Source organism: Equus przewalskii, chromosome 24, assembly GCF_037783145.1.
Source record: "Equus przewalskii isolate Varuska chromosome 24, EquPr2, whole genome shotgun sequence".
NCBI lineage: Eukaryota > Metazoa > Chordata > Mammalia > Perissodactyla > Equidae > Equus > Equus przewalskii.
The window spans coordinates 20,316,717-20,331,286 of NC_091854.1; the positions used below are offsets into that span (position 1 = coordinate 20,316,717).

At 38.8% G+C, this 14,570-nt stretch overlaps 1 protein-coding gene across 10 annotated transcripts in view; it reads left to right on the top strand.

The window, feature by feature from the left end:
* USP33 (ubiquitin specific peptidase 33) overlaps nt 1–5,237 on the top strand; it is a 53,660-nt gene extending 48,423 nt beyond the window's left edge. For all 10 annotated transcript variants that reach the window (XM_070592007.1, XM_070592005.1, XM_070592002.1 and 7 more), the window contains 3 exons: nt 2,442–2,544; nt 3,599–3,667; nt 4,052–5,237. In XM_070592007.1, the coding sequence (XP_070448108.1) occupies nt 2,442–2,544; nt 3,599–3,667; nt 4,052–4,209 (330 nt within the window). In that variant the 3' untranslated portion in view covers nt 4,210–5,237. The remainder of the gene's footprint in view (nt 1–2,441; nt 2,545–3,598; nt 3,668–4,051) is intronic.
* The last annotated feature ends 9,333 nt before the right edge of the window (nt 5,238–14,570 follow it).

Below are 14,570 nucleotides of genomic sequence, written 5' to 3' on the forward strand. Positions count from 1 at the left end.
GTCTGCTTGGATAGGGCAGTTAATGTGGACATTTGGGTCAGTTAAAGAAAGTATTATCTTAGATAGCTTTCAATATCCAGAAAGAATTGTGATTTCCTGAATTATTCCTTAAAATAAATATGACCAATGCTCGGGGAGATGCATAAGGACATTGTGTCCTAAACACAAAACAAAACTCAATAGATGGGTTGATTGAATGGCAGGATAAATGTTGCTGGAGAGCAAATTAGGTAGTGAAAGATCTAGCAAAGGGTTCCTCCTAAAATGAAGCACCAGGATAAACAGATGGAAAACAAAAGCTTCGACGTGTTGGATAGATAGAATCCCATGTTTTTTTAATAGGTATTTTAGGAAAGAAGAGAGGGGAAGAACTACTTTTAGAGCAATAGTTTAGAAAAATTTCCAAGAACTAAGGAAAAAACAGATGCCTTTAAATTAATGGGGTGATTGTACTTAACTAAATTTTTAAAAGCTCCCACCTTGACACATCAGGAAGAAAGACCCTAATGCCAAAGATAAAGAAAATCCTAAAAGTATTCCAACCTGATAATGCTATGAATTAAATGAATTCTTCTGGCAGAATCAGTCTGACATTACATTTCAGAAATCTTTGTCCTCAGGGGTAGGTTGTATATCACAGAAGTCCTAACTTCAATTCTGTGCTTTCACAAATATGCCTTGATTTCTTTGTTAACCGTCAGAGACAGCCACAACGTTTTTGATTGCCTTTCATCCTTCTGTGGAAGCAGCTATCTTGTGTCCTATAAGGATCCTTAGCCTCAAAGATCTTGCATTTAATAAATAATATATTATATATTAAAAGGTCATGAGTTCTATAGAAAAGGAAAATATGTAACAGGATAAGAGGCATCCGGAGTATAGTAATGAGGGGAGGAGCTGGGTGCAATTTTAACCAGGATGATCAAGATGGGCCTCATTGAGAAGGTGACATTTAAGTAAACACTTGAAGGAGGTGAGGAGATACTCAGATATCTGCAAAAAGAAATGTTAACCATGCAAGAGCTTTGAGGTAGAAATGTATCTGCTTGGTTCTGGGAATAACAAAGAGGTCTGTGTGACCAGAAGTAAAGAAATGAGGAAGAAAGTATTAGACGATGAAGGCAAGTCCTGGGGCCAGATCATGGAGGTAGTGCTGGACTGTTAGAATCTTTGGGGACAATAGCAGGGTTTTGATTATGGGAGAGACATTATCTGAACTTGGTTGTCTTTGTCCACAGGTAGTATGTACCATGGGCATTTAGTTACCCATAATGAAATATTTTGGGGAGTCTCACTGCCTTTTCACACTATTACAATTAGAGAAATTTCAAATACCCTTCGTTTTCCTCAGGCTCTGTTGCCTATCCCTCTCTTTCTTTTTTTTTTTTTAAAGATTGGCACTTAGGCTAACAACTGTTGCCAATCTTCCTTTTTTTAAAATTTAATTTAATTTTTTTTCTGCTTTATTTCCCCAACCCCCCCGATACATAGTTATATATCTTAGTTGCAGGTCCTTCTAGTTGTGGGATGTGGGACACCACCTCAACGTGGCCTGACGAGTGGTGCCATGTCTGCGCCCAGGATCCGAACCCTGGGCCACCACAGTGGAGCGCGCAAACTTAACCACTCAGCCATGGAGCCAGCCCCTATCCCTCTCTTTCTATACCAGTTTTTCTATCAGTTGCGTTTCTTTAGTTGAAAGTGGTGGAAGCCAGATTGGCTAACTTAAGCAAAAAAGAAATTTATTGAAAAGAAAAACTAAATAACCAGACCTCCAGAAATTCAGGAACCAAGGTAGCCCTGGGTATATAGTAACAAAATTGACATTGGAATGACTCCATTCTAACCGTTAGGTCACTCCTCTGAAGATCTCCATTTCTAATAGACTTTTCGCCTGGTTTGAGTCATACTCATTCTTAGGGCTTAGGACTAGGGGAGGAAGTGAACATCTTCAGGGAGTGTCCCACCACTGTTGAGAATTTATCCTGTACATATATGTATGTTGTCTGTGAAATGACATGTATGAGATCATTCGTGGCAGCATTGTGTTTGTAATAGCAGCATGTCCATCGGTATTTTAAGGGAACAGAAGTAAGTTGTAGACCATGGATGTGGCATGTTTAAATAAGATTTACACATCAGGTCTTCAATAAATGTATGAAGTATTTATTGTTTTGAAGACTTTGCCTTGACCATCTCCCCTTTTCCAGTCTTGTATGCCCCTTTTGTGTATACTTGCAAAATTTTGAGACATAACCTAGAATTGTTTATTAATAGGTGTTAGCACGTATTCTGGTATTAAGATAACTTACCGTCGATGTCCATCACATTCTTTGTGTATGAGGAATTGGCCATGTGAGATGCTAAAGTAGAATGGTTTTATTGCTCTGCTACAAAACAAGTTCTGGATGTGAGGTCATGGATATTTTCTTCCCCCATAGCTCAACAGAGCATTCCAAGAAGAGGACTCTCCAGCTACTTTCTATTGCATCAGTATGCAGTGGTTTAGAGAATGGGAAAGTTTTGTGAAGGGTAAAGATGGAGGTAAGTGGTTAACTGAAAAATGAAATTCTTTGCAAATTTGTTTGTCTAACAAACATTTCTTGAGTATCTGTGTGCACTTGGGGTTCCATCAGTGAACAATAGAGAAGAAGATCCCTGCCCTCAGGACATTCTAGTCTATATTTTGCGTGTTTTTAATTTTTTAACACCTATGTCGTGAATGATAGCATATTCATAGCAGGAACCAAGGAACTGACAAAATTAAGTCTGCTGTCTTAATATTGAAAAGTTAAAACCAATCCATCCAATAATAAGGTTGGTGAAATTATGGTTTATCCATTACAATGGATACTGTGTGGACTTTTAGAATAACTTATGTGATAGTATGTAATAATTTAAAAGTAAGATGTTCTTGATATGAAAAAGGTTGCAATACAGTATGCATACTTTGAACCTTTTGTATTAAAAAAGAATAAAGGCAAACATATGCAAAGGCAAAAAGACCACATAAATAAAACAGTTTGCCTGTGTTTCTGTAGTGGGATTGCGGTATTTTTTTTCTTCCTTGTGCCTTTCTTTTACGGCTTTTATAATGAATATGCACTTTACTTTTGTATTCAAGGGGAAAACAAAAAATCTTATTAGGTTTTTTTCTTTACTTTAAAAAAGGATATATTTTAGCATTTCATTTTGTAATGCTTTTATTTTTAGTTTAATGACAATCTGAAACAAATCAAGAAGTACATAATTTTTTAAATTACAAAGGAATTGTTCTTTTATAGCCTTTAAAAGTGCATTTTAACTGGTAATCCCCAAATGGATAGTTAAGAAATCATTTCTCTTAGATTTTGGATGGCGGTGAGAGGGCCTCTCTCACCCTTCTTTCCTCGTTCTCTTTTGGGGGAACTGAGATCCAGAAAGGAAGCAGCTCAGGGCAAGACAGTTAAGAATTGACTAGAATAGTCTGGCTAAAAAATGACCAATCTGATTATATAGTTACATCCCTCAGTTATTTCAGGCACAGAAATATGAAAATCTTGGGTGCATTTCTTTGAAAAGTATGCGTTTTGATCATTTGTTTTTCCTTTTGACTTAGATCCTCCAGGTCCTATTGACAACACTAAAATTGCGGTCACTAAATGCGGCAATGTGATGCTCAGGCAAGGTAAGTTTGACTAATATTTAAGCCTTTACTTGTTAGTGATTTGTCACTCTTAATATATCATCACTAGCTGTCTATGCCACTTTTTTCCCCAGCTCAACGATGTAATTCATACATGAAGTAGGACAAATAGTGGAAAAGCTGCCAGTGTCTAATTTTTATCTGAGGAAAGGTTTGAAGCCTATTGATAGGAGCTAGGTAAGGGATCTCTAACTTTTTAAGACAGACCAGAAAATTACAGCTTATAACATTATGGACTGGTAGTCTGAAGATTCATGTTAACCAAAAGTTCTCGAGTATTGCTAGAAGATTCATGCTGGTAGCGCATTGTGAAAGCGTTTGCAATATGAATATGTAGGTTTGTAAATATTATTCATTTAATTTTAGGAGCAGATTCTGGTCAGATCTCTGAAGAAACATGGAATTTTCTACAGTCTATCTATGGTGGAGGGCCCGAAGTTATCCTGCGACCTCCAGTTGTTCATGTTGACCCTGATACACTACAAGCAGAAGAAAAAATTGAAGTAGAAACTCGGTCTTTGTAATTTTGAGGATATAGACAGTTCTAACGAGAAGTCATTTTCATTTCCCCTGACATACACACATGCAAAAAACATTCCTAAAAGCATGTTTATTTTCTTGATTTTTAATGTTTTCTCTCTTACTCTTTCTTACTGGGCATTATGGAAGAATGTGTTAAAATGTATAATATACTACAGGTTGGTATATTTAATGCTAGATAACTTACCATAAGGTCTTTCAGTGTAATATTTTTGAAAGTGAGGGATAATTGTGATCATTTGGGAATCAGGTTATCTTTGATCTTTATACTACATGCAGATCCGTAGTCTCCTTTGTAGTTTTGTAAATACTTCTGCCTTGAAAATTTTTTCATTACTCTAAAGCACCGTAACTCTGACCAATCTTATCAGTTCTTCAAAAACCTAATTTAATTATATAGTTTTGACATGGCTTCATATAATAAAGAGCCTATTTTAAATTGAGAGTCGTAGTCAGAAAAAGGTTAATTTCCTAAAGCTCAGGAAAGGTTAGGGTGTCACTTCTTTTGCACTGCAGCATATACACTAGCATATTAATATTTACAAGATGTCTTTTTGAATGTATCAAGGATGTTTTTAGTTTGAGTGGAATTTGTGTCAGCAGATATCAGTAACTTATTGCCTCTTATACTGGTAAAAACTTTAATTCCCATAAACCTAGATAGTATTCAGTAATATCAGTGAAAAACTTAGAGTTAGTTTTAGGGCACTTTTTATTTTGAGAGCATGAAGTATGCAATGTGTCAATAAGATTGTTGATAAAGCTGAAGCCACTTGCAAAATGATTTTTTTAATGAAATGCATAAAGTCTTTTTCAGTAACATAGTATGCACTGCTATTTGCTTGATTATGTGATGTCAAAAGTCTAACTAAATTCCAAATACAGAAGCAAACTGGATTACTTTGAGGATGTTGAATAGCATTCATGATGGCTTTGTTTTGGTTTGGGGCAGCTGCCACCAGCTAGAACAGTGTTGTTAAAATTAGTTCAATAAAAATTATTTAAAAATGTATAACTTGGATGTTGAGTTTATTTGATAGATATTAAGGGTGAAGGGTATAAAGTTTGTTAATATTATCTTCCTGTTATTTCTTAATCTGAAGTATGCAAAATAAGTCATTTGGTGTAGTATTTAAAGTTTTGACGTTTGAAATGATGCACTTATTAATCAGCCATTAAGACCTATTTGAATTTTAAAAATATATTTATGGGGGCTGGCCCCGTGGCCGAGTGGTTAAGTTCGCACACTCCGCTGCAGGCAGCCCAGTGTTTCGTTGGTTCGAGTCCTGGGCACGGACATGGCACCGTTCATCGAGCCACGGTGGGGCAGCGTCCCACATGCCACAACTAGAAGGACCCACAACGAAGAATATACAACTATGTACCAGGGGGCTTTGGGGAGAAAAAGGAAAAAAAAAAAAAAAAGAAAAGAAAGAAAAAAAAATATATATATTTATGGTTTTTAGTTTTCTTCTTCCTCATAATTATACTATGATCCTCTTCAAGGATCGAATGATATTGTTGATCTGTCTCTGCATCACCAGAGTTTAGTGTAATGCCTGGCATTTAGGAGATAATCAGAAAAGGTTTTTAATAGTGCTTGCCATTTATTGAATACTTAGGATGTTCCAGCCACTCTACTAAAGTGCTTTACTTACATTTAATCCTCATTACAACCCTGCGATTTAGGTCAAGTGGCTGGCCTAACATCATACAACAAAGAAGTGGCAGCTTTGGGACTCCAACTCAAGTCAGTGTAACTCCATACCAAAGCTCTTATTCACCATGATAGATTATCTTCTTTTGAAACAGATTATGTCACATTCATTAATAGCATGTGTCGTTGGGATATGTAATGTGATAAAAAATACTAGTCTCCAAGAACTTATTTTTTTATATTATAATCATCAAAATACATAACAACATAGTAAAGTAGTAGCAGTCCCATAGACTCTCAGCTAAAGGTTGGCGTAAGTGTTGATGGGTGTGAAATAAAAGAAATGGTTTCTCTGAAGATGATTTGCTTGGAAATACTTAAGCTGAGAAATAGGAAAATTGCAGTCAAGGCATAGTGAGAGTCTACATGTGTTGAGTACATTGATTCATAACATGAATTTATATTTTATGATTTTGGTTTTTAGTCAGTTTGCTTATATCCAAATCCTAGTAGCTGTATCACCTTCCAGCTATGATTTGGAATAGCACTTAAAGTTCTCTGATCTCCAGGTTTTTTCATCTGTTAAATGAGAATGTTGCGGGTTGGGTTTTCCAGGAAGCAGATGCTGAGGTGGAGTTAGGAATGCAAATGATTTGTTGGGGAGTAACATCAGTGAAAGAAAATGGGAGGGAGCAGGATTAACCAGGAGTTATCAGACGGTAATGCTGACCTAATGAAGTCTCTGATAGCCCCGTGGGGAGATCTGGAGCCAAGATTATCCATTAGGGGAGTCCTGCATGGGCAGAAATGGCTAGGCCCTAGTGCTGTCACCTTGTTCTGTCACTGACTGGTAGCTACCTAGAAAACAGTGTGACCATGGGCCCTGCCTGGTGGTACAGCAGTTAAGTTCACACGTTCCACTTTGGCGGCCCAGGGTTCGCCAGTTCAGATCCCTGATGTGGACCTAGCACCGCTTGTCAAGCCATGCTGTGGCAGGCATCCCACATATAAAGTAGGGGAAGATGGGCATGGATGTTAGCTCAGGGCCAGTCTTCCTCAGCAGAAAAAAAAAAAGATTGGTGGCAGATGTTAGCTCAGCTAATCTTCCTCAAAAAAAAAAAAACCAACAAAAAACAATGTGACCTCAAATTGACACTGGAGGAGCTAACAGCTAAATGTTATCAGCCAACCACATTGCTCTCAGCTGGGCAGTGAGTACCTCTTGAAGAGTGATTTGAAAATCTGCATGTCTGCCACACTTGATCATAGGATTATGATAATTATGTGTGTTATATACAAAGTAATATAATTTTCATGTGATGATGTAATCCCTTATTCTCTTTCTCCTTTTCAAAATGTGTAACTTTTAAGGACACATTATCTATGTAAGAGGCCTGCCAAAAATGTTTAATCTGAATCTAATCATGAAGGCACAAAATCAAGGTAATTTTTAAAAAAGGCACATCGTGTGAAACAACCGACCTGAACTCTTCAAAAAATTAGTGTTATGAAAGACAAAAATGGCTGAGAAAGATTAAGAGAACATGACAGCAAGATGTAATGTGTGATCCTTGATTGGATCCTGGATTGGAGGAAATGATTTATAAGGAGCAAATACTGGAATAATTGGGGAAATTTCAATATGGAGTATGTATCAGATAATAGTATTGTATCAGTGTTAAATTTCTTGAGTGTGATAACTACTGTAGTAATGTGAGAGAATGACCTTGGTAGGAAATACATGCTAAAGTTTTTAAGGTTGAAGTCATGCTTTATGAAACACACATATGCAAGAGAGCATATATATAGTGCGCACGTGCGTGCAAATGTGGCAAGAATTAATAATTGGTGAGTCTAGGTGAGTGGTACAGAGGTTCATTCTATTCTTGGAACTTTTCTATACGTTTGAAATTTTTCGAAATAAAAAGTTGGGGGTGTAAAAACAATTGTTACCAACCCTACTCCCCAATTTAAAAAATTTTGTCTCCCCTGATTCTCACAGTAACTTCATTGCTCAGAAAGGTGGTGATTTGTGTAAGATTACATACTCAGGTTAGTTACATAGTTAATTACCTAGTTACAGATTAGTACTCACATATCCTGAACTATCACTAAACTGCTTTCAGTTTTAAAATGTAGTTCAGGAAGGAATAGAATTTCAGAACCATTTAGAATCATTGAACTTAAAAAGAGAAGATGGGCAGAGTAACAATATCTATATCCTTTTACATGATAATTACAAAATATTTATTTTTGCCTCAGTTCAGCTCCCAGTGCTTAGTGACATCCTTAGCGATGCTGTGTCAGTTCCTTGAGATAGCATAGTGCCACACTAGCTGTTCCAGACCTTGCCGTTCCCCTGGCTGCAGTCGTTAACCTTACCCCTCTTTTGCTAGGACTGAGGAGGTATAAACTCTGTTGTCATCTTTTTCTTGCTACCTCTTAATATTTGGCATCTTCTCTCTTTCTAGATTAGAGAAAAAAAGTGGCTCTTCTCTTCCCTCTATGACTTCCTCTCCTCCCTGATGAATTCATTTTTTCAGAGTACTTTTCATGCCCTTTCACATCCCTCAGTACATTTTAAAATCAAGTATCCACCCCATAGACCTCAAACTTTCCCTCTTCACCAGCTCCTTCCCCTGCCTTTAAAGTTGCTACATTTTCCTTTACAGGGAAGGATAAGATGAGGGAAAGGAATATTGCCTAGACCAATCTGCCATACCTGTTTCTTCACTTCTTTTTTATTGACAAATTTCATACTTGATCAGTCAACACTCTGCTTCCGCTTCAGTATTCCGTCTTTCCTTTTCAAATCTATCTGGCTTCTTTTTTTTTTTTTTTAAAGATGTTGACATTTTCTTTTAAAGATTTTATTTTTTTCCTTTCTCCCCAAAGCCCCCCAGTACATAGTTGTATATTCTTCGTTGTGGGTCCTTCTAGTTGTGGCATGTGGGACGCTGCCTCAGCGTGGTTTGATGAGCAGTGCCATGGCCGCGCCCAGGATTCGAACCAATGAAACACTGGGCCGCCTGCTGCGGAGCATGCGAACTTAACCACTCGGCCATGGGGCCAGCCCCTGTTTTGGTTGTTTTTTGAGAAAGATCAGCCCTGAGCTAACATCTGCTGCCAGTCCTCCTCTTTCTGCTGAGGAAGACTGGCCCTGAGCTAACACCTGTTGCCAGTCTTCCTCTTTTTGCTTGAGGAAGGTGGTTCCTAAGCTAACATCTGTGCCAATCTTTCCCTACTTTTTATATGGGACACTGCCACAGCATGGCTTGATGAGCAGTGTGTAGGTCCACACCCAGGATCCAAACCTGCAAACCCCAAGCCACCAAAGTAGAGCGCATGAACTTAACCACTGGGCCACTGGGCTGGCCCCAAGAAACTCTTTAGGGAAAATAAAACAGGCCATTGTTCAAAACTGTTTAAATAACACAACCACTACCATCACAACAAATGTTGGGTTTTTAGCAAATGTCAGATACCAGGCTAAACGTGTTTACAAACAAATGAATGTGCCCAAGTACATACAACAAGTAAGTGTCACAATTCAAACCTGGGTGTATGTAATTCCAAAGCCGGTGGCTTCTCTCAGAAGTCACACATTTCCAATTAGAAAATCCAATGATTGTTTCTCAGTGACAACTATCTCCTGAAACTTCCCTCTTTAAACTTGAATGGTGCTGGCATTTGATCAATTTTTCCCACCTGCATTCTCTGCCTACTGTGTGTCTTCTCTTCTTTTTACCTCTCTTATTCTGGTTGTTGAATGATAAATCTCTGTCACTCTACCTTTGTAAATATGTACTGTATTCTTTTATTTAGAGAGCTCATTCACTCCCTTGCTTTCAACTATCACTTCTTTTAAAATGATTCTCAAATATATTTCACTACTCAATGTCTCTTCCAAACTCAAGATTATCAACGCTGCTAAATATATCTACTCACGTGTCAGTTACCTAAAACTCAATAATTTGAAAAGCAATATAAATATTCATTAGAAGTATGGGCTCCAGAGCTAGTGTCTCAGTTACTTTTGCTACAATAATGCTAACAACCACAAAAGCTCAGTGGTATACAAGAACATTTATTTATTTTACAAGTCTGTGGAGTTGGGCTAGGCAGGCCTTGGCTGATCTCAGGGGGCTCACTTGTGTATCTGCAGTCAGTTGCTGGCTGGCTAGGTCGGTCTTGTGAACTTGGCTGGGCTCACTCATTTGTCTTGGGTTAGGCTGAACCAGGATGACTTCTGCTGAGATGACTAGAGCAAATTGGCTCTGTTTCTTGTGTCCATCAGGCTAACCCAGGCATGTTCTCGTGGTTATTGCAGAGGAGCAAGTCATTTTCAAGTTTCCGCATGTGTCCTATCTGCTAATAATTTGTTGGCCAAAGCAACTTATATAGTGGAACTCAGAATCAAGAGAGGGGATAATCGATTCTACTTTTAATGAGAGGAACTGCAAAGTCACATGGCAGAGGATGTGGATACAGAGAGGTGTGAACAATTAAGGCCATTAATGTAATCAATCTACTTTAGGCAAATTGCTTGTATTGGAATACTAGCTCTGCCACTTAATAGCTGTGTGACCTTGGTAAGTTTTCTGATCTCAGTTTCCTCACCTGAAAAATGAGTACAAGTTTACAAGTTTACTTCCTTGGGTTGTTGTGAAACTAAATGCTTTAAAAGATAGAAAGTACATGGTAAATGCACAGTATCCCTCTTCCCCATTTTGGGTGCAGATAACGTGTCCTGCCAGATGCATAGTCCTGCAGTGCTTTTCACATGTCACCAATGGCACAAAGTCCAGGATCCCAGTCCATCCCCCTCAATGACTCTAAGTGCTAAGTAGATAATGACTTCCATAATTCATGTCTGAAGTGTGTACATTAAGCAAAATTATGGAGGCATAATTTTTATGACAGCAACTATTCAGGTGTAGATTTGTAACACAAGCTCTTTGGGTTTAAGTTCCTTCAATTCTCTCTCTCTTACCCACGTGAACTTCTGCTTCAGGACCAGTGGACACTGAAGTGTGAGACTGTTCATGAATATAGAAGTAGATGTGGTTCTCCAACAGTAAATCATGATGCTGCCCAGGTTGAAGACTATCTTTTGTAGCATAACAAAGCACCTCAAAACTTACTGGCTTAAAATAAGGTTTTATTATTTTTCACAATTCTGTAGGTTGTTTGGTTGGTTCTTCTGCTCCATGTGGTGCTGTCTGGAGTCACTCACAGGGCTGCATTGAGCTGGCAGATAGGCTGTGCTGGACGGTCCAAGAAGGCTTCTAACATCACTGGGGTCTTGGTGAGGCACTACATTTATTTCTATCAAGGCCTTTCTCTACATCTTCCAGGGCCTCTGCATGTAGCTTCTCTCTATGGAAGGGTATAGCCTGATCTTCCTTACTGCATGCAGCTGGGTTCCAAAAGGGTAAAAGAAAATACTCCAGGCTTCTAAAGGGTTAGGACTGGAATGGCACAATGTCATTTCTGCCATCTTTTATTGGGAGGGAACTACATGAGGTCTTGAATACCAGGAGTCATAGTTCATCCAGAGATACCAACATAACTGTCTACCACATTTGACCAGCCTGGTTAAACAAAGAGAAGGAGGCAGCAGGGGCCACAGAATATTTGGTTGTCCCGTTTTGTTTTTGTTTTTGTTTTTTTTTTTTGAGGAAGATTAGCCCTGAGCTAACATCTGCTGCCAATCCTCTTCTTTTTGCGGAGGAAGACTGGCCCTGAGCTAACATCCATGCTATCTTCCTTTACTTTATATGTGGGATGCCTGCCACAGCCTGGCTTGCCAAGCGGTGCCATGTCCTCACCCGGGATCCGAACTGGCGAACCCTAGGCCGCTGAAGTGGAACGTGTTCACTAAACCATTGAGCCACCGGGCAGGCCCCTGCTTGTCCCACTTTTAGTGATACAAGGATTGGTCAGTGGGTTCGGATGGTGAGAGCTTAATCCTTCCATTGTACTGTTACTGGTCAACTTTTCAACTAATAGTTTTATCTACTGATGGTTGTTGCCTGAATCAATTATTTCATTACAGATTACAAAACGGTAATTTTTCTAATTCTAGCATTTCTTTTGAGGGACTTTTTCAAAATCTTCTTCACCCTGTAAATGAATTTTGGGAAAAGAAAGAAAAGTGGTTCTGGATCTGTGATGTGGTAAACGTTGAAACCAGTACTAACTTTGTGTTCTTGGGGTCAGCTGAGATCCAGGAGACTAGTATCTATGGACTGTATTAACTAAAGGAATGAAGGATCATCTGAAGAATGTATAATCCACTCATTCTTTCAAATATTTCTAAATCTTTCCTGTACTAAACCAGACTATAGGAGTTTCTTGCCTGGGCTATGCTGTTCACCTCTTCCAAGCCTACAGAATTGCCTTCAGCCTAGATTGAGAGATGTTGTAATAAAGAAAGAGTCCCATAGAATTAATTGTTGGATTTACTATAAGGATGCGGTTGAGGACACTGTTCATACAACACATGATCTTGTTTTGAGAAACCGTGGGGGAAATTTATCTTTGATCTCAGTCCTGGGAATAGCAACGCCTGCTCTGAGCAGCTGTTTTGTTATCCCATGGATGCTGAGACTGTCATACCTGATCTTGTTTTCCCTTGTTACAACACCTGCCCAAAGCTTAAAGCAAGTGTTCGGGACCTTAGAACATGTATTTTTGTGTCTTATTTTTCTTGCTTCTATCTTCCTTTTGCCTGAATTTTCCCATTTTAGTTGTTTTAAATTCTATTTTACCTATTAATGTTTTGTAAGCCACATAGGTGTTTTTAGAAATAAGCAAGGCATAATTCTTTTAAACCTGCCAAATATATTGGCCTTTTAAGTAGTTTACAACACTGTCTTCCCCACTAGGCACTAAGCACCAAAAGGATTTGTCTTGTTCGCTCCCAGTGCTTAACACAGTGTGTGGCACAAAATAGATGTCTAGAGAATTTGTCTAACAAGTTAATGTTGATGACTCCATCTTTAAAATTTCCTCTTCTGGGACCAGCTAGGTGGTCTAGTGGTTAAGTCTGTGTGCTCCGCTTTGGTGGCCCAGGGTTTGCCGGTTCAGATCCTGGGCATGGACCTAGCTCTGCTTGTCAAGCCATGCTGTGGCAGCATCCCACATAAAATAGAGGAAGATTGGCACAGATGTTAGCTCAGGGCCAATCTTCCTCAAAAGAAAAAGAAATTTCCTCTTCCCTGGTTTTTGGGGTACCTTTCCATCCCGTGGGATACTCTTCTATCCCATGGGAGTCCCCTTCTATCTCATGGGGTACCCTTCTATCCCAGTTCTTTTACTGTTCTGACTCCTTGTTTCTCTTCCATAGTTGTCACTCCTTTTTTTCCTTGCCTCAAAATTTCAGATTTTCTCAGGGTTTTGTTCTTCAGTTTCAGCTCTTCTCACTCTTTGTGCTCTCCTTTGATAAGCTAATCTAAACCCTAGGTTCCAGTTGCTACTTGTATGTTAGAGACTCACAAATCTGTCCCTGCAGCTCAGACCTGGAGCCTGCATCCCAGACAGATAGATTCAGCTGACTCCTGGGCAGCTTCATTTGGATATATGAGTAACTTCAAATTCAGCATGCCCTAACCAAACACATCATTTTCCCCCTAACCCTGCTCCTACTTTAGTATTTCCTATGGTCATCACTGATACCTCCATCTCCCCTGTCACCCAAGCCAGGAATCCCAGACTCTCTTTTAACTTATCTACAAATTCAATCAGCTACCCAAATCTTGGATATTCAGCCCCAAAATATCTGGGCACACATTTGGACACAAGGACCTTCATCAATCCAATCATTTATTAATATGAAAGTGGAACCACCCAAATAGAAAAATGGTCAAATTATATAACCATCTCTTGGAGTTTTTAAAGAATATTTAATGACATGGAAAATATCTTATGATCCAAAGAGAGAAATTAGGTACATTATTTCATATTAGATTTTATATATATCCATAGAAAAAGTAGTGGCTTCTTTCTGGTAGTAGTAAGTCATCATAGTGGTAGTAAATAAATAAGTAGGTAGTATTAAGTTCCATCCTTGTAGGGGCCTTTGCATCAACTCTTCCCTCTGTGTGGAGTGTTTTTCCCACCCTTTACTTGACTAACTCCTAAATGCGTATTCATACTTTGAGTCTCACTCAGCCTGAATGTGACTTCCTCAGGAAGGCATCCCTTTTCCTTTTATTTAAAGACCTTAGAATATGTACTTTTGGGCATATGGACATATTCTCACAGTGCCTTGCGCTTTTCATTCGTGGTATGTAGTTTGAATTTACTACGTACAGTATTTATGTGATTATTTCTTGAATGTCAATCTCCCTCTCTAGACTACAAGCTCTGTAAGAGTCGAGTCTTTGTCTGTTTTGTTCACTACTGTATCTCCAGCACCTTCGACAGCTCCTGGCATATTTGTTGCAAGAATGAATGAATGCACTACATCAATGGTTTCCTGACCCTGTGCTGAGGCAGTGCCTCGCCATGGTAAGGGACTGAGGGTGGTGTCAGTGGGTGCCCAATCCATTCCCAGGTCATCTTTTGAGTCAAGTATTGGATTCTGGCATAAGATCACATTTGTAAAAAGGAATGTCAGTGCTTCAGAAAATATTGACCGACCTCTGAATTAGATGATCTTGGAGTCTCTTCCATCTTCAATAT